Source organism: Candida orthopsilosis (assembly GCF_000315875.1).
Source record: "Candida orthopsilosis Co 90-125, chromosome 8 draft sequence".
NCBI lineage: Eukaryota > Fungi > Ascomycota > Pichiomycetes > Serinales > Debaryomycetaceae > Lodderomyces > Lodderomyces orthopsilosis.
In genome coordinates, this window is record NC_018302.1 from 474,252 (window position 1) to 501,942 (window position 27,691).

Below are 27,691 nucleotides of genomic sequence, written 5' to 3' on the forward strand. Positions count from 1 at the left end.
AAATTAACTACTTCTCCACACTTTACTTGAGTAATATATATAAATACAACAACCACCAAATTTCAACAACTTTTTCAGGTTCTACAACCAAACTTAACAGCCAACTTACAGACTAACCTATAATCAACATCAACATCAACAGAGTAGACCTAAACTAATCTGTTATCAAAAATTACACTACATTATCCCTACAACCAACAGATTATAACTGTTACAATCTTGTATCTCTTTGCTTTGTTATCTTACTGTCTATTTATTTGCTGCAATCAGCTGTAACTGAAGGTTATATATATTGTTTTTATCAACAGATACAGAAATCACCAGAATAGGAAAATACCGTGAGTTAAACTACAACATTGGAAGCAATCAAGTGCTAATTATCACAAGAAAAAGTTAACTCACACAAAGACTCAATTTTTCAACAAAGCCAAAACCGGACCATTAAAATCTCAACAGATCGACAAATCTTCAGAACTTCAGATTTCACTTACAATACCACGTTACACCGCAATAGACATACACTACAGAGTAGTTTTACTTTAGAACTACCAAACTAGACACCTTACATTAGACTTACAAGTTAAATTACCATAAAACACCAAAAAAAAGAATTATCCAACAATGCCATTTGATAACAACGTCAAGTACAGATTACAAAGAATTCAAACCCTCAATGGAGACCAAGAAATCATTCTTAAACAAGTATGGGCTTATATGTTGAAAAACTTTGGTTATCCAGTTGATATCAATAGCCAAGATTTACCATATAAGCAATGTTATGTTGCTTCTACTTCGACTGCCAATTTTGATGAATCTCAAGCTATAACCACTGCTGGGTTAGCTAAGACCAACACTAGAGGCTCAATCAATTCTAGTAAATCGTCCGCTTCAAAAAAGAAATTGGGATTATTTGGATCGAAAAAATCGTCGAATGCTAGTGTTTCAAATGCTGGTGGGGCCGGCGCTGCTAAGGATTCTCCACCAGCTAATTCCAAAAGAATGCATCAAATTCAAACCCAATCTTCTCAAGAAAGATATCAACCAGTTGACGTTCCTAGTGAAGTTTACTATGCTATCTATGCTCATCATTTTAAAGCTGCTTATGAGTATGCTGATGATTTTGATGGCAGTTCAGCTCAACCACAACAGCAACAACAATTGAATGGATTTGCTGGTAACGGAAGTGCTGGTGGTTACAATGATGACTACGGTTATGATGACGATGATGTTGCCTCAGTCAATTCCATGGAAACCTTTGTTACTGCTGAAACCACCTTGACTGATTATGATGATTTGCCAGCCCATATTTTCAACAATGGTAAACAAGCTAATGGTGGAAACTATGGCGGTAGAATTGGACATCCTAACCAACATAATAAACACCGTGGTCACCATGGAGGACATGGACACAGCAAGCACAACAAGCATCGTAATAGTTCCCATGGACACAACCAGCACCAACAGCAACAACAATTTGGTGGCGCTGCTGGAGGTAACCAAATTGATCTTTTCCAAGCCACAGTCAACAACCCAGTCAATGTTCATCCTGACAATTCATTCTGTGCAGCTTTGGCTCAATACAATCACAAAGAAATACACCAAGCACTCACTAAACTTTTACGTAATGATTTAGTTGATAATTTGGTATTGAAGTTTATCAGGGCTAGGAAATGGGATACTGATAAAGCTCTTGCTATGATGTTTAAATCATTGAATTGGAGATACCATGAATTCCCTACTGATGATTGGTTAATGGAAGCTGATGGTCCATCATATTTGAATGGAACCAACAAAGGGTTTATCAAAAATTTCACTACAGAAAAATCCTGGATCAAAGGAAGAGATAAGAATAATAACCCAATTTTCATGTTTCAAGCCAAAAAACATTTAACTTCCGATTCCCCCTTGCCACAAAATCAAAGATACGCCGTTGTTACTATTGAATGGGTTAGATTATTCTTGAAAGAAGTTAGTGAGTCAGTTGATACATGTACTATTATATTTGATTTAACTGGATTCTCATTGAAAAATGCTGATTACGCCACCATTAAATTCCTTGCTGATGTATTTGAAGCTCATTATCCAGAAACTTTGGGATTCATTTTAATTCATAATGCACCATGGATCTTCTCCACTGTATGGAACATTATCAAGAACTGGTTAGACCCTGTTGTTGCATCCAAGATCCATTTCACTAAAGATGCCAAAGAATTGAGTAAATTCGTTGATCCAGCTTTGATCCCCGATTATTTAGGTGGTGAAGATACAACTAGAGGTTATTACCCAATCCCTGAACCTAAAGATGAATTCCCACCAAAGAGGAAGGATGCTGAATATGCCAGATTAAAAAGGGAAAGAGATTTGTTACTTGTTAGATTTTTTGAAACGACAAAGAGATGGATTGAGTCGACCAATCCTCAAGTTTCTGACAAGTATTTGAAAGATAAATTGGATTTGAATATTGCGTTGTCGAGCAATTATATCCAGTTAGATCCATATATTAGAAACCCAGGTATTTATGATAGGGATCATAGTTTACAAGTTGGTCATTAGAAGGGGAAGAGAGAGAGAGAGAGAGAGAAGAAGTATAGTTTTATTGTTGTTACATATTTTTTAGATTAGTTGATTTAAACACTTTTACATTATAGTTAATCCAACTTCGTAAAGTCTTGGGAACAACTCTGTAATTCTTATGGATGGTTAGCCAAATAGAATCGTTCAAATCTACAAAAGTCAAACCTCATACACAACAAAAATACTAACAATTATCTCATTTTACCAGAATAACAAAGCTTTTGTGGGAGAATTAGAAATATCACATTGGAATCCGCTAGTGTTCACCACAGCAACTAGTTGCCGGTTAGACCCCAAGAGGTATACCTAACCATCCCATTGATTGAAGATCCTAGTATCCCACTAAGGCCATTACAGCCACTAAATCCCCCACCCTTTCCCACAGGGTCCACCACAGCTCGTTGAACCTATAGCCTCCAGAACCCACAGAAGCTCTCAAATCCCACGCCGTCCCACTGCAATCGACTCTTCCATGTCCCCAAATCTCTCATCAGTCCCACCACAATTAAAGATCACACTAGCAGATTTGTTGAAATTAACATGGCATTGACTCCAAATGCATTCCATAGTGATCCCCTAAAAAGTGGAGATGGTCTTTCCGGGGAACGAAATAGCTGAAAGTTTAATTACCTGATTCGTTAGCTCGCTATGTTTTTGTTTGGAGAGCACACCTTAGTCTGACGAGAAGACATGAGGGATGATGGTATGAGTGGTAATTGGTGTAATGGTGACATTGGCGATGGTTGATGAAACATGAATGGTAAAAAACGGCAAAAATGAGTTTTGATCAGAAATAGGGGGATCTGAGGGGTTACATACTTCAAACAAATTTTTGGCTGCCAAAAAGTTTAGTTATGCTATGAGGTATAAAGACATTTGCAGACAATAATATAATACAACATAACAAACATCACGTAGAAATGCCGTGATAATAGGTTAGGAATGAACAACCTGTATCACATAGAGACTAATTTTGGGTATGTTATCACAACATTTTTACTGAGCAATTTGGTACTAATAAGCTGGTTGCAACGTTCAAAAAGTGCATATAATACACAACTACCTCATTAGAAAGCATAAAAAATAAATTTGCTGCAAATAAGTTTTCTAGGAGTAGTAAATATTATTATATTAAGCTATAGAGCGCTAGTTGACCTGGTATATGATTGATTATCTGTCTGTCTAAATGGTCCCATTAGAGTTCAACTATAGTCAGATTGCATATAATATTCAAAATAACCTTCTTTTGATCTCATCATTGAATCCTGGTTATTAACCGGAAAAGTAAACTCTGCTCGTTGTAATGAATGATAGAACTGAAGCTAATCCAAAGTGTGTAACTATTTGTTTATGGAGTTTAGGTGGAGTCAATTTTATTCGTAAATATACGTCCAACTGTGTAAAAAAGAGTTATTTACACTTTTGACTCTATTCACGACTAGAGCATGGAAGCAAACCTATAAATCTACTATATGAGTCTTTCCATTTCAACGTATATTTTAGTGGATTATATGTATTATTTCCAATTAAGTTTCTGAATCCGGAGTTCTAAATCAACTATTTGTTCACGTAATGCTCGGTACTTGGTATCATATTCAACTACATTCACTTGTGATACATCTTTAATCTTTTTCCGAAAACCTGAAGTACTGGGAAAACTATCATCAATTATCCTGTCAAGCAAGCTCAGGTGTCTCTTCATGATATCTTTTCGTACGAGAAGTTTCATCATTACTTCTCCATCATCATCTTCTTCGTCATCAAACTTGGTATCGCTTTGAAATAGGTTTTCTTTATCATCATGTTCTCCAGCATCGACATTGGAGTTGGTACAATTGTTTCCGTGTGGTAGGACGTTGGATTGTTGGATTTGCATCTTGGCACAACGAATTGACTTGATCAATAATACATATTGTTCGTATAAGTCATCCACTTTGAACGGTGGTGTGTCACCTTCTTGAACTTTGCAACTTTTGTAGATTATATTTTTGATGTGATAAGCTTTTGATTGTAAGACTGTAACTGTTTTCAAAAGTTCACCTAGGCATGGTGTAGACGTTTTCTCGGTTGTTTCGGTTGTGTTTCTTGGATCAGACATTTTGGGATTTGATGGGTTGGAGTTGGGGTTTGAGGATTAGCTTTGATAGAGTCGGGGGTTTCTTGTTTTATATAGTATGTTGACCTGAGTCTTTAGAGTCTATAAATCACACTTTTAGCGAGTGCAGTTTCAAATGAGTCACACATGCATTTTAAATCTGATTTGTTTACCAAGTGACCCATAAATACACTCTCTGTAATCCTGGGTTAGTCTCTAAGTCATACAACTTGATGTTTATGTTGACGTTTCTACCCTTCCCTTTACATAGTGAGTCATTTTGTTTACGATTTTTTTGCACCCAATGGAAAATCCTAGTTGTATATAAACCCTATTGAGATCCTCTTCATCTTTTCGAGGTCACCATAACCTTCAACAAAGATGAAGCTTGCAAGTGCACTCAAACTACGTTCAAACTTGGACAAACAACTTTCAGAACTAATAAGAACTATCACTAGTGGTTTAGTGGTTCAGGAAGGTATGACAAAACCTAACCCTGATGAAAATTATAGCAAATATATTGCCAAGCTAGCAGAACTCGAGAAACTAATAGTTAACATCAACTATACTAATATTCAAACCATAGTCCATTTCAAAGATCGAGATGTTTCCATATCAGAGTTGATTTTACTTAAAAAGGAAATTACTGAAATTGTTAATATTGTTGATTCCATACTACGAGAGAGTGAAGAACTGAAAATTGATGATGTTAATGATATAAAGATGGTTTCGGTTGTTGATCGAGATAAATACCAAGAGAGATTGGAAGCAGCTAAGGAGGAGAAACTTGCCATTGAAATGATTTTGGAAGAAGCCAATTGGGGTTTTGATTTACGAGGGTATTAATAAAGCATTAAAATTTCCATATATTCTTGTTGACGCAGGTAGCAGCAAAGGACAGTCCCCATCACTACAATTTACACTACAATACCAAAATATATTCTATTACTCCCACAATTACCACTACACCTATTTGTTTTTCCCTTTTTTTTTGACTTTTTGGTACAATTCTTCCAGTAAAAACAGCATCCCGTAGGTTTTATCACGTAATTTTTGGCAGTTTTGATCTACCCTCTTAATGACAGACGTCATTGACTTATAGGTGAAGTGTGTGGGTGTGAGTATGTGGCAGTATGGTTTTGGCATGAGTTTGTTTGTAATTTGTTTTGTGAGTTGGTGGGTTGAAGTTTTGTTGTGAGGGTTTTATTGGGTATGGGGCAAACAACAGCAAATGAGCATATACTACTTTTATAAGCTTTCTTAGAACTATTAATCATTATAAATGCATGTGGGTCCGTAGTTTAGAATGTCTATAGTTAAATGTGTAAATCGAAGTAGCAAATCTGTGTCGTTTCTTCATTAAACCAGACACTCTAGTAATTCTCACGACATTGAACTGCACTGTGCGGCTCATCATTAGAGGGAAAAAAAGAAACAAAAACACACGACTACCAATGGGTGACAACTACAAACAACCACATTCCTTCATCAGCAACAGCAATCAACTCAACTCAACTCAGACCACAACCACAACCACAACCACAACCAGAAGCTACTTTGTATGACCCGCAGAACACGCAGAAGATCAACTAGTATTGACTCAAAACCAGTCAGATCAGAACGAGGAATAGTAAATGAGGAAGACCATGAAGGAGTAGTCCACGTCGGACCGGGAAATGAAGAAGTGGAAGAAGAAGAGGAGGGAGAAGAGGCAGATGAAGAAGATGAAGATGGGGAAGTGACTCGATGTATCTGTAAACAAGATGAGCTTCACTCAAATACAATCAATTCTGAATTTGCTCAGTTCTTGAAGCGGAATTACAAAATCACCGTCGATCAAGGTTTATTCATAAGTTGTGAAAAATGCGGGGTTTGGCAACATGGGTATTGTGTTGGATTATTCACTAATGATGATGTACCTGATTTGTATTGGTGCGAGTTGTGTAAACCGGAAAATCATCTATTTGTTAAAGCTGATGGGTATCCCAAACGTACCTTGTATAAACCAGTTAATGATAAACGAAAGAAAATTGAACAATTTGGTGTTGGTGATGGTGTCAAGGGGGAGATAATGGATAGTAATGGTAATAAAAGGAGAAGAGTTGATCGAGGAGAACGTGTGTCTCCTCCAACGACAAATGCCACCGCAAATGCCCAGAGTAAAGATCGACGGAAGGATAGACGAACCCATCATCATCATCTGGACGAAGACGAGTATGACAAACAATTACGAAAAGCATTGAGAGAGAGTGCTAAAGAATCAGGATTGCCAGTTGACGAGTCTGATGCCACTGGCACCGCCACTTCTACGGCCGTTACTGGTAGTGGTACTGGCCATTATTCGCCTCGTAAAAGGTCCAGCCGTGGTTTATCAGGTACCACTTCAGAAGTAGATAATGATCTGTTGATCAAACGAGAATATGAAGACGAAGATTCAGAAACTGGAGGATCTACAGCAGGTGGAAACAAATCTGGGACAAATTCAAGAGGAGGCGCTGATTCAAGAAAGTCACGAAATAAGAGTGGCAAAAAAAAACGTGATGCATCATCCTCCAATACTTCATTAGGAGGATCCGCTGCTAACATTGCCACTATTGGCAATTCTAATCCTACATCTACAGCAGCTTCAGCCGCAGCTGCAGCAGCAAAAGCCAATAAAGACGAATTGATTCAAGCACCTTATAAACCACGCTACGTTAGCTCCCAATCTTCGATCTATGACTTGCGTAAACGAACTAGTGCCATCATTGAATGGATAGCACGAACACAATATGACCTCGAACAGGAACGAAATTACAAATTTAAATTGTTTTCATTCACGCCTGATTCAGAAGCTACAATAGAAGAAAAGAATGCATTAGAGGTAAGTTATAATGATAAATTGGTCATGATAGATGATCTACAACGCAAGATTAATGAATGGGAGATTCAATTTGGTAAATATGCTCCATAGCTAAAAAGAAAGAAAAATAGTGTAGTTTTCAGTATTATAATATTTCACGTAGTTGTGCTTGTCTATCTTGACTTGATATTCCAAAATCATCACCATCTATAGATTGATCACTTTTGTTTGATTTTGATATCATTTGATACATTTTGGTTAACCATTGATTACTATTGAGCATCTCATCACTACCGATTATGATGTTGTATTTCTTGTTTCCAGTTTGGTTGAATTCGTGAACCAATCGCAATTCTTCATAAGTTACTCCACCTTGGAAATAAATAATCAAATCCTGAATTGCATCAGTAGATGTATCGCCATATTGCAGTTTCACTACCTCGGGGTACAATGTAGATAAATTGGGATGAGGGTTTGATCCTTGAGATGCGGTATCTGGTTTGATTAAGTTGGTCAAGATTTGATTTAATCTTGGTGTGTACAGTAGATAAACATTTTCGTTACCTGAATGATTAGCATTATTCCGATTGAATAAATTGTTGATGTTTACTTTTCTATTGGTGAATAAGTTCGATAATCCTTGGCGGTTACGATGCTGATCCTGTTGATCTTGGTTTGAACCAAAAGCCAAATCATGTGATTTGAACAACGTGCTAAATTTCTTAATCAATTCCAATTGTGTTTGAGTAAGTAATGGTGCTGCTACAGTCTCATTTTCCAATTTACTGATGAATAATGATAAGTCAGTTGGATTATGAAACTTATAACTATAGAGCAACACCAACTTGATTTTATTCACAGTTGATATTGCCTTATTCTCTAGAACCTGAATCATCTTGTTCCTGATATCCAGTTGATTATCTAAATCACAAATAATCGTCTGTTGCAATTCACCAATATCCCACAATTGCTGTTTTGAAATTTGTTCATCAATCCCACTAATCAAATTCAAATGAGTCAAGATGTTCACTGAAATCTTTTTATATTCAGGAAATTTGGTCAATGTTTTTTTCAATTCCGCCAAATTTTGCAGTTTCAAATTATCAATTGATGATTGTTTGGTTTCAGTTTTATATTGTTCAACATATTTTTGAAATTTATTAGTCAAATCTCCATAATTCAAATACATTGATTCATTATAAAATGAATCATCTTGTTGTGAAAGTATGACTTGATTATCAGGCAATGTAACCACGTTTTTATCAATGGTTAAAAATTCATGAATCATTGATTGATAAGTCCATGGAGTTAAAAGTGGAGTGATGGGATCATTTTTCCGATCAAGTAGCAACAAAACTGGTGGTGTATCTGACCTTTGATTCAAATCATCAAATAAATTGTTGTTTGAATTTGAATTGATAATGTACAACAACTCTGAACTAAGTTTCTTCAAATCTATTGAATTTGATTCATATTTGATAATGGGACTCTTCTTCAAAGCCAATAGTAAACTAGTTAAGCTTTTGGCTTGTTCCACAACCGGATTAACACTCTTTGCTATTGACAACGAATTATTCAAGTATAACTCATCATTTAAAATATAATAATCTTGAAAAATCTCCAACACTCGATCAACAGTTTCATATTCATCAGCCACCGCCAACTGTTCGATATCATTCTTACCGGCAACATTATTGAAAAACACATGATATTTACGAAAATGAGGTGATTTCATTTCCTCTAATAAATGTTTGATTGATGTCGAGTTTGGATTGATATAAACAATACACTCTAAATGTTTCATCGTAGATAATTGTTTATGGTTTTCAATTAGTTCAATCAAAATGATGTCATTGGATAAAAGTTGTGATTGAGTATATGATAACGATATTATTGAGGTAGTTATATTATCAAGAAGTAATACTTTAGGGATCTTTTTGTTGGCACTGTTGGTGGCATTAGAGGATGAGTTTATATCGGTATTGGAAGTAGAACTCGATGTGAACAATTTTTCAAAATAGGTTTGCTTAACTTTGAATAGACTAAGCGACATGACTTGTATCTATGGTGTGCCTTTGATTTGATGTGTGTAGTTGTATATGTGTCTTGGTTGTTGGTTTTGGGGAATTTTTCTAATTCGGCGTCAACGCACTGCGGCTCAAATAGAAGCACCCAACACCAACAGCATCTTCCACACCACTCAAAGCAATAAAAGAACACTCTGTGCTGTTGATTCATTTGAGTTATTTGCCTTTAAGTATGAGGGTTGTGGATTACAAGTAGGTGCGCTGGAAAGGGGTAAAACCTGTCTATAATCTACTGACTCTTTCCTTAATAGATTAAGATGCCATCTCGTTATTTCTGAAAGTCTACAAATAAGACGCTGCTAAGGATTTATTGTAGAAATGGTAACAGACTTGCACCCGTTGTCGTCTTGTTGTGTTTCAGACTCTCTGAGGTTGTTTTTGTTCACCTATGTAATATGCTTACATCTCCACTCTATCGAACGATACAACAACCAAACTGATAAAAAGGTATTGCTACTCCTTTCTCGGCCAGTCTGAGACTTTGCAAATTATCCTGCCGCTTCACTTTAGCTCATAAGATTTACTTTTCTGGATTTTTGGGCGGCTGTTGTTTCGGCTGGAGAAAGAAGAAGAAAAAAATTCTATAGCGATGCTCATCCCTCCATTCACTTTTTATTCCATTTAATCAACTGAGAATTGCCTCAAACTACAGTCTACCACAAGAAATATGCCTAAATCTAAACGTTCTAAATTAGTGACATTATCACAAACTGATAAAAAGGGTAAAGAGTCAAAATTGAAACTATTCGATGAGATTAGATCTGCTCTTGATAATTATTCCCAAGTTTGGATATTACAAATGAAAGATATTAGAACTCCAGTTCTACAAGACATAAGATCTGATTGGACTGATTCTAAATTGATATTAGGTAAACGGAAAGTTATTCAAAAGGCCTTTGGTGAAACCCCCGAAGAAGAATATTTATCTGATTTAGCCAAATTGACCAAAATCTTATCCACTACTGATGACTTAATTCCAGGTATTTTATTCACCAATGAGGATGATTCAACTGTACAAAGCTATTTCGATGCATACAAAAGACAAGATTACACAAGAGTTAAAAATAAGTCGCCCATAACTTTCGAAATTCCAGCAGGTATAGTTTATTCTAGAGGTGGACAAATCCCCGAAGAAGAAGATGTTCCCATGTCACATTCATTGGAAGAGACATTGAGAAACAAATATAAGATGCCCACTAAGATCAAGAGTGGGAAAATTGTTTTGGAAAAACCATATTTGGTGTGCAATGAGGGAGATGTATTGGATGTAAGACAAGCCTTGATTTTGAAACAGTTTGGTGTTGCTGCTAGTGAGTTCAAGGTTCCCTTGGTGGGTCACTACGATAAAGAATCGGCCAAGGTTGAAAAATTTGACATTTACAAAATCTAGTTTCTATTAACTTGACTATTGTTCTACAATCAGCATATCGAAGATTGAATATACTGAAGGATTGTAAATCCCATAAAGATGTTACTCTTTATTTTCTCGTTTACCTATACTTCTGTAATCCTCTATACTTGCCGCTGACGTAGCACAACTTTATGTCATATGGTAGCACAAAGGGTTGCCTATGACCATTGATCAAGGCAAGCGCAGCAGAACATACATACACGAGCCTGGGAAAAGGCAACTGAGCAAAAAGGCTTATGATATGTGATTTGAAATGAAATTTATTCAACCTTTTTATTTTGGCATATCCCCCACTTCACAAGAAATGTTTTGCTTAACGAACTTGCCTCATGAAATATTGCAAGAAGTCTTTCTTCATATCAACCAACATCAAGCATTAGCGCTTGCTTTTTTACATTCCAAGCTTTACTACGCTGCAAAGCCCAAAATATATCAAAACATCTGCATTTACGAAGAGTGGCCATTAAAGGGAGAAGAAGGGGGGAATCTTTGTTTTAAGTTTCACAAAAATGTTAATAACATCAAAACAAATCGATACACCATAGTATCAAGACATGTTCTAGAGAAGTGCTTACAACAGATGTGTAAAGACGAAAAAATACTCCATATTATGCTATATGAATACAATCACGGTTTTTTGGAACGCATTTTGAATCATTTTAAAACGATTCAGGTTCTTGAAGTAATTCTGTCTTTCAGAAATTATCTGGGGGGATACGGATATTACAAGGGAATGTGTAACTTTATGTTCAATGGGTTGAAAACTATTAATCCATCCAGCAATACTGAGTTTATTCCATCACCCTTTGCCCTTAACGATCCATGTGAGATACCACCAGATATTAAGACATCACTCAATGTTATTGTCCATGAACACTTTGCAACTTGGTATTATATCAACAGAATCCCATCCCTAACCAGCTTGACAGTTATTATCTCTAATTCACTTCTGACTATTCGTCGAGGAAATTTTAGATTGCATAAATTACATATTCACCATGTGCGGCCGAGAGTGTTCACCTACACGATAAGCGAGGTATTTGATACCTCTTTACTCCGGGAGTTGTCCCTTGTGGGGGTAGTTTATCCCATTGACAGAATATTTTGCAACCATCAGTTGGATGAGGAATACCCGAGACTCATTCAGCTTTGTGTACGGCATGAAGGAACAAGTGTTGAAGGGTGTGATATCCAAGTACTCAAAGATTATTCACACAAAGGGCTAAGTATGCTTGTTGTTTCAAGTAAAATTAGTAATAAAATTATAGCAAGGGCAATACGGAGATTGTGTTTCAACTTTCCCAAGTCTTCTATCAACTGGTGGTATGAACCAAGAAGATTTGTCTACGGGTTTTTGGGAGAAAATAAATGCAGGGTTGACTCTGCATTCACCCACAACATAAACATGTTAAGCCTTCAACTACCGTTTGGCATTGTGGGCTATCATTTTCCAAAAATCTACGATACTCGAAGTGTTGGATATTTTTACTCTGGAGGCATTAAAAAAGGGAAGAGACAATCCTTTTCATTTTTGAAAAAATGTTACACGGATTTGGAATTGGAAGCAATATATGAACAGTTCATGAATTTTGAAACTATTAGATAATGCTACGCCTCCACAAGGCTCAAACTTTAATTGAAATACAACCACTGTAGCTAAGATAATGGACTTACATGGCGGGTATAAAAAGATTAGTAAATACATTTATATCATTGGAAGACATTGTACCTTCAGAACTAGTGTATAAGTCTTTTTCTATGTAGTGTAAACTTGTATTTTGTTGCACAAATAAATGTAGGGGCTGGTACACATGTGGCTTGATTTTGCTTTTAACATTGCGCGTGTACACAAACCCACCCCATTTTGCAACCAAAATTAGCTTAGCAACAACTATGTCATGTGCCATATACAAACAGCATACCAAAGTTTTTGCCACCTCTCATCTTTGTAATTATTCTCTCAAATATAGAAAGTTACGTTTTGTAAGTTCGACGTAGTTGAAGCATCTCTCTTGGTCTAGGACGAACTTATAGTAGTTATTAAAGGATGGAAAAAATTAATGAGCTATACGAACATCTCAACCTCAAACCTATGATGGACGCTGTTTTGCAAGAATACGATTCACAACTTGAAAATGAAAATGACAACCACCAACACAGTTCAGCGAAATTGAAACTAAAGATTTTGTTCAAACAATTCAATAAGAAACATCCGCCTCAATACCACATGAAATCCCACACTTTGATTAATGCTGCCTTCCAACATCGGATTGAATCTATGACACCTAAAGAATATGAGACATTTCGTACTATTTTTGGGCATATTGTGCAATTTTTGGTACCAAAATACCCCCATAAAGAGCATCTTTCACAACACATGATTGGATCAATTAATGAGGTTATCTCAACAATTCACGCTTATTGCAGAAACAACTACAACTACAAAACATCCACACCCCCATATGACTACTTTTTCAAAAACATCATCACTTACTACCACGCAAGTTACTTTGGAATGTCCAGTTTTGAGATGGACGCTAACTGCAAGTCTATTTCTAAAAAAGAGTCCAGGTCATTTCAATTCCAAATTTATACCATGGGAGACCTCGCCATATCTTCCTTTAACATGTCAAACAGCACTCAGGAATTCACTTTGCCTGCTATTCATACGGGACCCAAAGAGGTGCACTTCAGTATTACATTAAGTCATTGGCTAGTGCCCTTCATCCGTTATCTCCGTAGCACCATAGAGCAAGAGCCAACTATCCGTCAAAAAGAAGCTAAAAAGTTTACAAATTACTCAGAGCCGGACTTCGTTATAAAGTTGGCTAACGGCGAGAGGTTCATCACTGAATTGAAAAGAGCGGGATTCGTAAAATTTTACAACAAAAGTGTGCAACTGCACCAGGCAACATTACTCCAAATTGGTGGGTATATACAAGCTTGCGAAACCAATGTAGGCTTCCTCGTTACCCCTCATATTTTGGTGCGAGTTGTTTTTGTAATTCCCAATGACTCGGATAAATCAATGAAGAGTACCAGGGGCGGTACGAATAAGCCCAGTTTTAAAATTGACACATTTAATCACTACGACGATACTAAGAGTGGATTGTTGGCTGTATGGTATAGCATGATTCAGGACAGTCCACCGAGAACATTGAACAAAGATGAGTTAAAGGAGCTCGAGTCAACTCTTCAAGAGCTCAAGGCGGAGATAAACCAACATGAACAGGGAAAGTCGGAAGCAGGAAAACCGTAAAAAGAGAGAATCATGACATTTGTTTTTTGGATACAATTTAAATTGTTACTAGAACTGGATGTTTGTAGTACTTTTTTATTGGTTAATATTATTTTTACACTCTTTTATTTGACTCGTTCCGAATGAAACTGTCTAAGTTCTTTGTAACACTACTTCATATACTAGATGCCTTTCATAAAAGGGATGAACGGACTCTTCGCTAAATCGTTTCTAAAAGTCAGTCATTGTTTACATGGGTAGGGCACAACAATAGTGAAATATGTGCTGGTTCCTGCGCCAACACGAGAATAATTGATGACATCTAATCTATGCAAAAAGCCACGAAAAGCATGACACCTGCATGTGGGTACCAGTTGCGAATTGGGAAGGCTCTGATTTCGAAACCCTGAAATTTATAACATCTCCTTAGAGATCAAAACACAGGAAAATACATATAATTGTCTTCCAATTGTGCCATTAGCTTTAATTTCTTATTTCAATCAGCTCCCACAATACACACTCAACAACAAAGGTAATATATCCTCACAATTAAAGTAGTCATCACGAACTATCATCTTTGTCGCCACTGTTCCTTCTTACACCATCATCATCATCATCGTCGTCGTCGTCGTCGTCGTCGTAATCGTGATCTTGCTCTGTCTCTGGCCTTCTCACCTGAACAAAATGTATGAGTGCTGCTTCTTTTCCTAAGTTCTTCAATCCATACTCGTTACCCAGCGGTATACATATATTACATCCTTTGTTAGCGATAAATGTCTCTTCATTGAAAGTGACTTCCACAACTCCTCTCACAATAAGGAGATAATAGGTACTGAATGCAATTTTCAATGGTGGTTTGGTTCCGCTCAACTCTATCATCCCAACAGCGCAGTCTTCTAATGCATCATTGAACAAGGTTGCGATTCTCAAATTAGGGTCTTCCGAAGTAGTGCCATCCTCATTGACAATTGTTCTCGATTGGAATTCGCCATACTGGGAGCTAAATGCAATGGATCGTTCTACAAATCGACCATTTTCTGGTACATCTACTTTCAAAACTTTATCCTGGTACCACGATGTTCCTGGCAATCCAGCTCCCAAAACATCTTGCTCCTCTTTGTCGTGTTCATCAGAACTCACTGGCGATATAGGTGCATCAACTGGTTTCCGTCTGTTGTTTCTTCGATTTTGACGTGTTGTTAATATTTGTGCAGTGTCGGGTACATGAACAACTTCAGCGATTGATCGCAATGGTAACTTGTGAATATCTCTCACGATAGTCATATCAGGTTCTTCATCATCGTCATCATCATCGTCATCATCTGGTCTTCTTTGGTGGGGTTTGGTAAAAATGATACGTTCATTACGCCAGAATGCTAATGGTTTGACTCTGATACGTTTTGATCTTCGTAGCCCATCAGGAGGTGGGGATGGTAAAGTAGGCACTTCTGTGATATAAGTAGGTGACACGTTCCTCGTGGGTCTTGATGTCCGTGATCCAGTGCCTTTCTTCCTACCTTGACTCTGACTTGGTTCTGTCGATGATGACATGACGAAAAGTTCGGTGGTAGTTGAGCCTATTGCGTCGCTGCCTCCATCGTCATCTTCGTCTGTATCTTTAGTGTCTTCAATAAATGCAGACACAGAGGCTTGTGTGCTTTCCTCCAGTTCCAGGAAGTTATTTCGCCTTTTATTTCTTTGCACGGTGCGTCTCGATGATCGAACTCTATTCGTGCCTGCTACTGAGTCCAAGGGGTTTGTTTCAAGGGGTGGTGAAATCAGGCGCGAGTTAAACTCATCTTGTTGTCTCAAAATTGGATCAATAACTTGGTTCTCATCTTGGAATAGATCCTCATTTTGATAGAAGTCGTTGTCTTGTTGAGCAAAATCATAGTCGTCCTCCTCAAGAAAGTTATCCCCTTGCGATGCACCGATGGAGCTAGTTTGTCGTTGTTCAGGCAAAGGTGAACGCAATGGAGACTGCTTGTTGGCTCCCGCCGCCTGATTCAGCCTAGAAGCATTTCTGTCTCCAGCATCATCACCGTTATCGAAATTAATCTTTCTTGCCACGTAATTGAACGGGGAATGTTCTTCTTTGTCCAGCACAAATTCATTACCGATATCGCCTACGTCAAAATCGGCTTCATATTGCGGTACATCGTCAGCTCCTTGCTCAAGATCATAGCGGGAAGAAGTATTTGGAACTAAGTTACGACTAATATCAACAACACCCCTTCGGCCTGTAACATTATACGAGGTGGGTGACTTGTAAACCTCTCCTTGTCGTAGTACTCTATCTTCCTGTTCTTTGAGCATGATCTGTGCTTGTGTGTCATCGGCAAAAAACTCATCCATGTCATCCATTCCATATTCGTCTCGATGAATATTCTTTTTGATTGTTAGTCCTAACTTTCTGGACTTTTTGCCCAACTGTAACAATTCCATCAAAGCTATTAAAGGTGGGTGTGATTCAGGTGTACGGTAAGTATGTATATATAACTCTGTGTGTGACCGATGATAGTTGAAGGAAGGGTGTCTTGTGTTTGTTGTTGTGTTTGTTTGTTTTGTTTACACTTTGAGAAATTTTTTTGCGTCTTGAACTTTTTGCGCTTCTCTTATTCTGAACCGTCACATTTCACACGCTGAAAAGAAGAACTAAAACTAAATCTCTCATTTGAAATTTTAAGCAGAGATGTGGCGATAATGATATCTAGTCGTCTTAACTGGTTTTCATAAATGCTACTTTCCAATAGAGCCAACACTTTACAAATGAATATTTTATTGTCCTAGTATTGCAATCAAGCAAAAAACATCTCTATTCTAAAGGATACTCTACTATTGAATGCCACCCTTCCTTCTTAGTCTACCTTCTTCAAAACAATGGCAGTTCTGCTTGGAATGTAAACCATTAATGAGTTGGAGCGATTATTCCAAGGATCATTATTGGTGAAAAATTCTTGCTTCTTACCTGGCACTGGATCTTGAATTCTATCATGACCACCAAACTTTGCTTCATCTGAATTCAAGATAATCTCATACTTTCCAGCAGTCTCAACCCCAACTTTATAATCAGTAAAAGATTGTGTTGGATTGAAATTGAATATAAACAATAATCCATTTCTTTCAAATACCAATACTTTATCTTGTTCATGTTTCAATGATACATAAGCTTGAGGTGAATCCAATACATCCAAATGTTGCATTGCAGCATCAAAATCAAAAAGATATCTGTATCGTAACAAATCATCGTCAATTAAATTGAATTGTCTTCTGGCATAATGATATGATTCCCCATTTCCAGCACGAGGAAAATCCAACCATTCAGGATGACCAAATTCATTTCCTTCAAAAGTTAAATAGCCTTCTCCACCGAGGGCAAAAGTTACTAATCTGATGAGCTTGTGTAGTGCCAATCCACGATCAATGACTGGTGTTAATTCGCTAAGCTTAGACATATTGGTATACATCTCTTTATCCATTAACCAGAAAGCCAATGTCTTATCTCCAACCAATGCTTGGTCATGGGATTCACAATAACTGATACATTTTTCGCCATGACGACGATTGATCAAAGTATGAACAATGTTACCAAGATCCCAATCTTCATCCTTTTGGTGTTTCAAGATCTTTATCCACATGTCTGGAATTGCCATAGATAATCTATAGTCAAATCCAATTCCACCTTCATCAATTGGACGGCATAAGGTAGGCATTCCCGAAACATCTTCAGCGATGGATGTAATCTCAATGTGTTCTTTTTTGCTTATATCTTTCATTAATTGATGTGCCAACATTAAATAAGCGATAGCTTCATTATCAGCCCATTCTTCGTTGAAATACTCATTGTAGTCTCCACTGAACCCAAAGCTCAATCCATGATGTTTATACAACATACTTGTAACCCCATCAAATCTAAATCCGTCAAATTGATACACATCAAGATAAAATTTCAAGTTAGACAACAAGAACCTCAATGTTTCATAGCTTGAATAATTGAATAAACGAGAATCCCATAAATCATGGTTTCCTCTGCCACCACCATGAAACAAGTAATGGTCAGTTCCATTAAACATATTCAACCCATCAGCAACATTTTTTGAACTATGTGAATGAACCACATCCAACAAGACTCTAATTCCGTATCCATGAGCAGTATCAATCAACTCTTTTAAATCTTCTGGTGTTCCATATCTTGAACTAGCAGCAAAGAAACTTGTGATTTGATACCCAAATGATGCATAATATGCATGTTCCATAATGGCCATTAATTGAATAGTATTGTATCCTAATTCATGAATCTTGGGCAAAATGTTTTTGGTAAAGTTTTTGTATGTACCAATCTTGGGTTCAGGCGTAGAAATACCAACATGAGCTTCATATACTTTAATACCTTGTGACAACACTGGTCTTTTGTTCTTAAACTGATACACTTCTGAAGCTGGTGGATTCCAAAATCTCCCTTCGTATAAGTTATCATCCTTATTGAACGTGGCTCTTTGACACCAAGGATCCAATCGATAAATCCATTCCCCACTAGGTAACTTCATAGCAACCTTGTACCTTGAATCATGAGGAATGACTCCATCACCTTCAATATCCAATTCCCATCGACCAAAATTATTAACTTTTTTCAATTGATGTGATTCAATATTCCAATTATTGAAATCACCCACTAAACTAACTTGTTCAACATCAGGAATATATTCCACAATCTTGTATCCACGGGTAGTTGCATGTAACCCATAAGTCCTGTAAGAATCAGCAAAGTTTAGTAATGACCCCTCACTGGAGTCAAGTTTGGAAAGCCAATCACGGAAAGTTACTTGCCTGTCGATCAATTCCTTGGAAAATGGTTCTAACCATGGGTCCAAGTCAAGAACCCCCTTGATTAACCCTTTATCACTCATGAGATGTTGCGATAGTTGGTTTTTATCTATTGATTGGGAGTACTGAACAATATTATATATAATTCAGGAATTTGCTGTAGTTTTATATATTCAGAAAGGAATCAACAGTGGTCCGATATAATGTGATGTAATGAATGATATGTGTATCATGTATATTAAACCCAACAACAATATTAAAAGGGGGTACAAAAAAAATTAGACGCCTGAAAAGACTTTAACATTTTGTGCATAAAATAAAAACAATAAACCCCCAGCCTTCCCCCACCCCACTTAACCTCACTTCACCTCACCTCACCTCACCTCACCTCGCCTTATACGAGATGATATTTGACGCCAAACACAAAAACTGTTGCAAATTGCACTTCAAAAGTTAAAACTTTAACCAACAAATTGGATCTCCTGTGTTATTGTAAGTTATTTGGTTTACAAAGAGTATTGTTAAATCTACAAAATTCAGTTAAAAAGTCTTTTGTATACTATTTAATTGTTACAAATCCCCCGTTATCTTTCATCTAAACCGTTGATTCAATATTCTTTCGGCGCCTTCTTCTTTATATTCCTTTTCGCTAACCCACATTTGATGGAAAGTACCCAAACTAGATAATACACTTCCTCCAATCCAAGATTGATTTATTCTTTCCAATGAGTTACCCACTGCGTGTAATCTAATCTTTAACCCAGGGTTGTTATTCAGTAGTTCATGGTACAATCTTTCGGTGAGCGATGTCACTAGTGAAGTACCACCAGTAACTATGATGTTGTTTGCCAACGAGGCACGTAAATCTATGTCTATTATTGAAATCACTTGAGTAACTAATTGTGCTACTCCACGTACTTCGATTTTTTTGTCTCCTCCATCGGGGCCTTCTTCGTTTTTACGAGTGCGTTTCACTGGTCGGTATTCGTTGATTGTGTTGAATTCTATTCCGGGGATTTCTCCATTGGATGCGGGTGGTTGCAAGGATGGGTTGTTGAATTTGTAGAAGCTTGGATCAAATAAAGTTTCGGCAATTTCAAATCGTTCTTGTCCAAGGGTTATTGATTGACCTGTAGGTAATTCAAATGATCGTTTGGCAAACTCAGATAAGGTGTTGGTGGAGTCAGACGAGGAGGAATTTGTTGTGGCAAGTAGTTTCTTTGCTTCCTGTGATGGTACTTCCAACATTGACTCCTTAAACTCGTGCCATATTCTTGCAATTTGATACTGTTTAAACAGATCACTCGCGTTGGATACATTATCCTTTAACTCAAATTTTGCTTCCTTTTCTTCGGGATAGGTTGTTGCTGTCTTGCTCTTTATAAACACACTTGGTTCAACAGCAATACCTTCCTTGGTAATATAATCCTCTATTATCAGATTCAAAAACTTACCGGCATATGGAACTTTCAACGAACTTTTAATCAAGCATATCCCATCAACAACAGGAGTAACACTAATACTTTCATGACCCAAATCAACAACTAAACAATTGGCTCTACCTTGTTGAAAACTTACACACGACGGCACTTTTGCCAAATATAATCCGGGGAATTCAAATTTTTCGTAAATTAGCTCAATCAACTTTGTTCTATATTCGTTTGTGCTCCATATAGGTTCAGTAATTAAAATAGGTTGTTCTTTGTCGATAATCTTCAATTGTTGGAAATAGTATGCAAAGAGCTCATATGCAGCATCCCAATCCACAATTAACGAATCTTCAACAATTGGCTTAACCTCAAATGGCTCTTTACGCGAGACGTTGATCCCTTCTCCAAATACTTTGGTACCATTGGCCAATTGTCCATAATAAGATGATGTTATGACTTTAGGAAAATCATCACCAGCATAACCTATACGAATATTAAAAGATCCAATGTCTAGTACAATGGCGTTTATTTCGTCACCTCCATATACTGTGTTAGCTGTAGATGACATTTGCTGGGTGCTTCGAAGTAACAGATTGGGGACTTTAGACTGACGAGCTTTGATGGTGAGTTCTTCGAAACTGAAAAAAATTGTTTACTTTACCCAATTGGGCAAAAGCCGCACATATCACATGACAAAGTCTATAGGCGATTAAAAGAGAAGTGGGTTGATTACTGTTGATTTGAAAAATGTAGTCCCTACGGTTGAAAAATGTAGTAGTGACTTCTGATATTGTCAATGATACTATATAACCTCACCAATGTTTCAAACATGTCATCGTAGACACATATCCAACTATGACTCAGTTTTATTTTCCACTTCAAAGCCAATTCCACCTCTGATCCTACTCCTCTAGTGGCACATATATACCACCTGACTGCCATCCACTAGCGGCAACTGCAACCCATTTACCTGTGGTTCTATTTCCCAATGGATTCTTTACATGCATTGGCTGTTTAACCTCCAAATTGGCGCCGCGCTCAACCACGGTACCTGGATTCTCGGCTGCTGCTAGCTCTCTTGGTCCTATGCCTAAACACCCACACGATCTTGATTCAGTTCCCCAACTAAGTAACGATCCATCATTAGTTAGGGCCAAATAATGATAATCGCCAATTTCAACTGATTTGATATTTTGTCCTTGTAAGTCGGGGATAATCACTGGTTCTTTGCCTTGTTCTTGATGTTCATCATTGATGTTGTGAAGTAAATGAGCACTGTTTCCAATAAGTACTTGATCGTGATTGGTAAACACAACGAAGTTTGTAAAACAACTGTTTAATCGAGTGAATTCAATACTTGCCTCTTGTTGGGTGATCCAATGGTTGAAATTTTCCATGGGCGTAATCATCCTTTTCAAGTCATTGACGTCTAACAGACCCTCATCCCTGGTTGATAAATCATGGGCGCTTAGTCTGAATTGATATAATTTGGAGTCTGATTTTTTAATGAATAAGACATAGTCTGCACCAACTGTGAAATCAACCACATTGTTTTCGGTTCCTGGGATAACCAAGTAGCTAGCTCTACTTTGATAGTTTTGCTGATCAAATTGCTCTTTGGTTAAGGATTCCCTCGAATACCAAACAACTAATCCAACACCATCGATTTGACAAGCTGATAGATTCCAGCCTGCCGAAATCTTGACTATATTGGTCTGACCTGGTACACCAGGAAATTTGATGTGGATACCTATATTTGAATTGCATCCAGAATCCCATGTGTATACATTATTTTGGTCATCTAAAGCAACAATATGCTCTCTCCCAGTGCTAATTGAAATAATCTTTCTGTTATCGGGCCCATCAAGTGGCGGAAGAAATAACCGTGATAAAAAATTGGTTTCCTGGATCTTGGAAGGTGGATGTCTCAACGAAGATCTAGATTCACTCGGTTGAAGTTTTCTTCTCGACTGTGGCAACTGAGAAGAGGTCTCCGGTGCTGGTGCTGGTGCTGGAGGAGAGACACGATTACCACCACTCGAACCTTCTTGTGGAGTGCCACTATCATCACTCTCACTACTCTCATCATCATCATTAGTAAATCTTCCAGGCATTGGCATGGGCATTACCCCAAACCTACCACCACCTCTACCAGGAATAATACTTCTTCTCCCACCGACATTATCATCTGCGTTATTATTCATACTACTCAATGCCATTGTTCCAGGATTGGGCTTGTAGTCCTTATTTCTAACTGGCCCAGGTGTTGATAACCCTTGTTGAGGACGCTTCCAATCCATACCCGTAAACCACAACTCACCATTATTCAACAATATAATAAAACTATACCCATTTGCCTTGAGATCAACAATAAGATGTTGATTGAATTCAGATATATTTGTAGGAGTATGTACTGACCAACCGCCCAATTTTCTCAGAACATGTGATTGATCAATTCGAGTGGACAAGTAACCCAATCTACCGCCATTACTTTCACCCCATGTAAAAAGCTGTTGATTGGTGTTGCATCTTAGATGCCATAGTTGTTTCCAATTGAGATGTTGTTGCAAATTCAATGTGTAGTTGTTTTCATTATTGGTAAACTTTTTATTGTAGAGCAATTGATATACCGTTGGTGATGTTTCAAATAGTTTGTATAGCGTCGAGTTTAAAGTGAAGAATTTGAAAATGTCATCAGGTGACAAGTAGCGTGAGATGGCAAACGTCAAGATATCTTCACCCAAGTCAAGTATAGTCAATGTCATTAGTTGTAGATGAAGAAGGTTTGTGGCGGGTAAATGATCATTTTGTATTTGGTGAAACAAAATCGTTATCAGAGAAATCTGCCGCGTACCATCAGATCAACAGTTAACCGTAGCGTTCTTTCCTGCACACATCACCGGAACCTATAGCAAAGGTCTAGCAGCTACACATGAATGATCAAGACTCAATTGTTACTAGGGAGCAGGGTATCAAGGATGATATCATCATCGCCAGTGTCGAAGATACAGCCAGTTCCATAAACAACAATCCAGGGGACTTTGATGAAAGCATTCAGGAACAGAATGATGAAGAAAGCGATGTTGATAATGGTGATGAGGTAGAGCAAGAAGAAGGAGGAGGAGGAAGTGAACGAACTAAAACGTACAAACGGATCCTACTACAACGATTCACAGTTTACAATTCAGCTTCAACCATGTACATTGTAGGATCTAATGCTAAAGAATCATTATATCGTATCTTGGAGATTGCAAAGGATGTTGAAGATGAGAAACTGCTATCTATAATTGAAGACAAGAGTTATTTCTATACTCGCAAAGATATGATTGAGTTGCTTAATGGATTGAATGATTCTGTAGAAGGTGGATTACATAAACTAGCTCAAGGGTTTGGACTACTAGGCTTGGCCAGATTCACCAAGGGATATTATTTGAATTTGATTACTAAATGTTCTCAAGTAGCCATAATTGGTGGTCATTTCGTATATCACATAGATGAAACCAAATTGATTCCATTGGGAACAAATTATAAACGACCTGAGAAATATAGTGATGAAGAGAAATTGCTTTCATTATTCAGATACATGGATTTAAGCAAGACTTTTTACTTTAGTTATAATTATGATATAACTAACTCCATGCAGACCAATTTCATGCGTCATAAGTTATACAATTGTGGTGATCAAAATGCCAAACTACGAAACAAATTGTACACCAACTTTGACTATAATGAACGATTTGTATGGAATAATATGTTACTAAAGCCCATTTTGGAAAGTGAAGATGTTGCTACATTTGAATGGTTCCAACCGATAGTTCATGGGTTTATCGACCAAGCTAATATATCAATATATGGAAGGAAATTTTACATCACCATAATTGCTCGAAGATCTCATCATTTTGCCGGTGCTAGGTTCTTAAAGCGTGGTATTAATGACAAGGGCAATGTGGCTAATGAAATTGAAACAGAACAAATTGTAAGCGATATGTTGACTTCAAGTTTCCATGATCCCAAGTATGGAATGTACAATAATCCAAGATACACCAGTTTTGTTCAACATCGAGGATCAATTCCACTATTTTGGACTCAAGATATGAATAAGTTACCCAAGCCACCAATACAAATTAATTTACCCGATCCATTTTATCAAAGTTCAGCATTACATTTTGATAATTTATTTTATCGATATGGATCACCTATAATTATTTTAAACTTGATTAAGCAAAAGGAAAAACAGCCACGAGAACTGAGATTGAATATTCAGTATATCAATTGTATCAATTACCTCAATCAGTTCCTACCTGAGGAAAAGAAACTCCAATATAGGTCATTTGATATGTCGAAAAACTCCAAGAAAAATATGGATGTGATTACTCCTTTGCAAAATATTGCTCATGAAGCAATAAATCAAATTGGAATATTCCATAATGGTACAACAATCAACTCCACTCAATTACAAAAGGGAATCATTCGAACAAATTGTATTGATTGTTTGGATCGTACAAATGCGGCACAATTCATCATTTGTAAAGAGGCATTGACCAAACAATTGAGAAGTTTGGATTTGATATCAGAAGGCAAGACGTTGGATTATGAATCTGATTTAATCAATATCTTGACTGAGATTTTTCATGATCATGGAGATACAATTGCCATACAATATGGTGGATCCAATTTAGTCAATACTATGGACTCATATCGACGAATCAATCAATGGTCATCTCATACGAGAGATATGCTAAACAGCATAAAGCGTATGTACTCCAACTCATTTATGGATTCTATTCGACAAGAAGCAATCAACCTATTTTTAGGAAATTATATCTATTCCCTAGATAAACCCAAGTTATGGGAGTTGAGTAACGATTTTAGATTACATTTTGATTTTGATTTGGAAATGAAACCAAAAAGAAGTTACACTCGTTGGTTTAATGAGGCCAATTTGAAAGACGATCGATTTAGGATTACTGTGAGGAGTGGTGTAGAAGATAAGCTAAAGAATGAAGTTTATAACCCACCGGAATCTAATGATAAATGGTATAATGAATGTTATGTACCACGAAAGTATCAATCATTTACTGAATTATTTCAATTTAACATGAATTCAAATTCTCGGTATTTCCCACTGTTACTGCTGTTACAACCGCAATTCCAACCGCAATTGAGTCCGAAAAAGGAGCTGAAACTGCGCTTGAAACTGAATTTGAATCTGCATCTGAAACAACAATTACAGCTGCAACTGCAATGGAAACAACTGGTCGCTGAAGATATATCAATAAGATTCGATTATAGTCCATTTGAAAGTCGGAAATTTAAGCATTCAGATAAAGCAGTGGGTGGTGAAGAGATTTCATATTTGGAACATCAATTGAATAAATGTGATACTGATTGTGATTCAAAGAGTGAAGGGAAAAGAGTGACTCGAAGTTCAAGTGGGAAATATAATCCCAAAAATATCAAGACGTTTCTTGCTTCAAAGATAACTGCTAGACAAAATTCGAAAAAGAAGGGTAAGAATGAGGATCATAGGTCGAATACACACAAGGCGAATTCACCAACTGATGACACTCGAGATGAAGCTGATGATGATGATAGGACACTTGTTTCATCAACTCAACCAATAGTTGACGAATCAGACGCGAAATTATACGAATCACAATTTGATTTATCCAAAGTAACTAAGTCTTCACCCAATTACAACTACGCCGGTTATTGCTCATATAAGTCTACAAGATTGAAACCACTGTTTCAAGATCAAGAAATTTACAAATCATCATATATTGACAATTTGGAAAGTAGTGGCAAGTTACATAGTTTGGCTAATGGCTCCTTTAGAAGTTCGTTTGTTGATATGGTCAACACTCAAGATTTGAAGACTTATTTACATTATATTAATGATGAGGAGAAGTTGTTGGAGTTGGGTACAGATCATAATTATATATGAAGAAAGACAAGGTGTGTTTCTTAACTTCGGTTGTTTTAGTGACATTTAGCTGTGAGTAAAAAGGAGTTTAGTAGTCGGTGCGCGAAGATCAGAGTTTACGATGAATGACGCTAGTGCTGATAGTGCAAACGTCTCCTTCAGAGAAAAAGCTAGGAAGTGCCTCCAAGATAGAAGTCTTCCCAATTGTCGTATATTCGATCAACGAGTTTGATAATTGAGCGTTTAAACGACACGACGATGGCAAAAGAAAACAAACAAATATGACTTGGACGTTCTCACCATGTATTTGGGTAAAACGTTGTTATTGTCTATTTGATTAAATCCCTGCGTGGGCGTTCAGAGTCGATTCTACATTCTTTATCTTGTAGGACGTTGTATATAATTAGACGCTCAATTGAAATTTCGGTTAATTTATAGAACAACAAACAAACAAGAAAAAATTTTGTATTTCATCCCTTTGATCACACTTATCAATCATTCAATCAAATACGCTTTAGGAACACACATACATACCATCATTCCTTACCACTCATCATATTATCTATAACCCTCTAATTGATATCTCAATTACAATTATTTATACAACAGCTGCCGCTATTTACTAAAAGAATTGGTCTTTATTACTGAATCATCACTCTGAAACAACTGAAACAATGACTGAAGTATCATCAAATTCTAAACAATCAACAACCAAAGCTGCATCATCGTCATTGCTAACACCGGCGGAGATAACAGTCACTCCTCCAACTCAACAACAACAACAATCAGATGCGCCGGAGTCATCAAATGCTACACACGCTACGACGGCAAACACAGCTACCACCACTGCCAATGGATCCACTAGTATAGCCAATACTACATCATCAATTTCATCGACTATAGCTCAAAACAACAACAATTATCTCAACACATCGCCTAAAGGATCGTCATCCACAGCTGCATCTACAGGACACGCGTCGTCAAGGGAGAGACCAAGTACTTCAAGAAGAGGAAGCGCCATACCTCCCAATGGATCTACAACCACAGCAACAGGAGCAAACGTCAATAGTACATCACCAACTCGTGTCAGAAGCAACAGTTATAACAATCCAGATTTAACTCCAACTCCATCACATCATCAACCTGCGCAAACTGTCACTAGACAACGTAGATCATCATCATTGATTCAACATTTGGAACCAGATACATTGGATACCAAAATTGATCAAACTTTAAACCCCAATGTCAATGCCAACTGGGTTCATCA

At 37.1% G+C, this 27,691-nt stretch overlaps 14 protein-coding genes across 14 annotated transcripts; 8 read left to right on the plus strand and 6 right to left on the minus strand. All coding sequences in view use genetic code 12, as the record gives it.

Moving 5' to 3' along the window:
* Positions 1–621: 621 nt before the first annotated feature.
* On the plus strand, positions 622–2,553 carry CORT_0H02190 (phosphatidylinositol transfer protein; the record flags this gene model as incomplete). The annotated part of the gene is made up of 1 exon (XM_003871404.1): positions 622–2,553. One exon carries the CDS (start codon positions 622–624, stop codon positions 2,551–2,553), a length of 1,932 nt encoding a protein of 643 aa, XP_003871453.1.
* A 1,537-nt stretch (positions 2,554–4,090) lies between these two features.
* Positions 4,091–4,672, minus strand: CORT_0H02200 (hypothetical protein; the record flags this gene model as incomplete). Its single annotated transcript, XM_003871405.1, has 1 exon — positions 4,091–4,672. One exon carries the CDS (start codon positions 4,670–4,672, stop codon positions 4,091–4,093), a length of 582 nt encoding a protein of 193 aa, XP_003871454.1.
* A 378-nt stretch (positions 4,673–5,050) lies between these two features.
* CORT_0H02210 (hypothetical protein) lies at positions 5,051–5,515 on the plus strand (the record flags this gene model as incomplete). Its single annotated transcript, XM_003871406.1, has 1 exon — positions 5,051–5,515. The coding sequence occupies one exon, from the start codon at positions 5,051–5,053 to the stop codon at positions 5,513–5,515; it is 465 nt and encodes a 154-aa protein (XP_003871455.1).
* A 715-nt stretch (positions 5,516–6,230) lies between these two features.
* CORT_0H02220 (Cti6 protein) lies at positions 6,231–7,622 on the plus strand (the record flags this gene model as incomplete). Its single annotated transcript, XM_003871407.1, has 1 exon — positions 6,231–7,622. The coding sequence occupies one exon, from the start codon at positions 6,231–6,233 to the stop codon at positions 7,620–7,622; it is 1,392 nt and encodes a 463-aa protein (XP_003871456.1).
* A 34-nt stretch (positions 7,623–7,656) lies between these two features.
* CORT_0H02230 (hypothetical protein) lies at positions 7,657–9,564 on the minus strand (the record flags this gene model as incomplete). The annotated part of the gene is made up of 1 exon (XM_003871408.1): positions 7,657–9,564. One exon carries the CDS (start codon positions 9,562–9,564, stop codon positions 7,657–7,659), a length of 1,908 nt encoding a protein of 635 aa, XP_003871457.1.
* Positions 9,565–10,265: 701 nt separating this feature from the next.
* On the plus strand, positions 10,266–10,988 carry CORT_0H02240 (Mrt4 mRNA turnover protein; the record flags this gene model as incomplete). Its single annotated transcript, XM_003871409.1, has 1 exon — positions 10,266–10,988. The coding sequence occupies one exon, from the start codon at positions 10,266–10,268 to the stop codon at positions 10,986–10,988; it is 723 nt and encodes a 240-aa protein (XP_003871458.1).
* A 274-nt stretch (positions 10,989–11,262) lies between these two features.
* Positions 11,263–12,615, plus strand: CORT_0H02250 (hypothetical protein; the record flags this gene model as incomplete). The annotated part of the gene is made up of 1 exon (XM_003871410.1): positions 11,263–12,615. One exon carries the CDS (start codon positions 11,263–11,265, stop codon positions 12,613–12,615), a length of 1,353 nt encoding a protein of 450 aa, XP_003871459.1.
* Positions 12,616–13,056: 441 nt separating this feature from the next.
* Positions 13,057–14,268, plus strand: CORT_0H02260 (hypothetical protein; the record flags this gene model as incomplete). The annotated part of the gene is made up of 1 exon (XM_003871411.1): positions 13,057–14,268. The coding sequence occupies one exon, from the start codon at positions 13,057–13,059 to the stop codon at positions 14,266–14,268; it is 1,212 nt and encodes a 403-aa protein (XP_003871460.1).
* Positions 14,269–14,808: 540 nt separating this feature from the next.
* CORT_0H02270 (Mif2 centromere-associated protein) lies at positions 14,809–16,692 on the minus strand (the record flags this gene model as incomplete). The annotated part of the gene is made up of 1 exon (XM_003871412.1): positions 14,809–16,692. The coding sequence occupies one exon, from the start codon at positions 16,690–16,692 to the stop codon at positions 14,809–14,811; it is 1,884 nt and encodes a 627-aa protein (XP_003871461.1).
* Positions 16,693–17,105: 413 nt separating this feature from the next.
* On the minus strand, positions 17,106–19,154 carry CORT_0H02280 (Glc3 1,4-glucan branching enzyme; the record flags this gene model as incomplete). The annotated part of the gene is made up of 1 exon (XM_003871413.1): positions 17,106–19,154. One exon carries the CDS (start codon positions 19,152–19,154, stop codon positions 17,106–17,108), a length of 2,049 nt encoding a protein of 682 aa, XP_003871462.1.
* Positions 19,155–19,662: 508 nt separating this feature from the next.
* CORT_0H02290 (Arp4 subunit of the NuA4 histone acetyltransferase complex) lies at positions 19,663–21,069 on the minus strand (the record flags this gene model as incomplete). The annotated part of the gene is made up of 1 exon (XM_003871414.1): positions 19,663–21,069. One exon carries the CDS (start codon positions 21,067–21,069, stop codon positions 19,663–19,665), a length of 1,407 nt encoding a protein of 468 aa, XP_003871463.1.
* Positions 21,070–21,403: 334 nt separating this feature from the next.
* On the minus strand, positions 21,404–23,266 carry CORT_0H02300 (Saf1 protein; the record flags this gene model as incomplete). The annotated part of the gene is made up of 1 exon (XM_003871415.1): positions 21,404–23,266. One exon carries the CDS (start codon positions 23,264–23,266, stop codon positions 21,404–21,406), a length of 1,863 nt encoding a protein of 620 aa, XP_003871464.1.
* A 167-nt stretch (positions 23,267–23,433) lies between these two features.
* Positions 23,434–26,445, plus strand: CORT_0H02310 (Fig4 protein; the record flags this gene model as incomplete). The annotated part of the gene is made up of 1 exon (XM_003871416.1): positions 23,434–26,445. The coding sequence occupies one exon, from the start codon at positions 23,434–23,436 to the stop codon at positions 26,443–26,445; it is 3,012 nt and encodes a 1,003-aa protein (XP_003871465.1).
* Positions 26,446–27,098: 653 nt separating this feature from the next.
* CORT_0H02320 (Orm1 endoplasmic reticulum membrane protein) lies at positions 27,099–27,691 on the plus strand (the record flags this gene model as incomplete). The annotated part of the gene is made up of 1 exon (XM_003871417.2): positions 27,099–27,691. A coding segment is annotated over one exon (593 nt), but the record flags the coding sequence as incomplete, so codon positions are not given.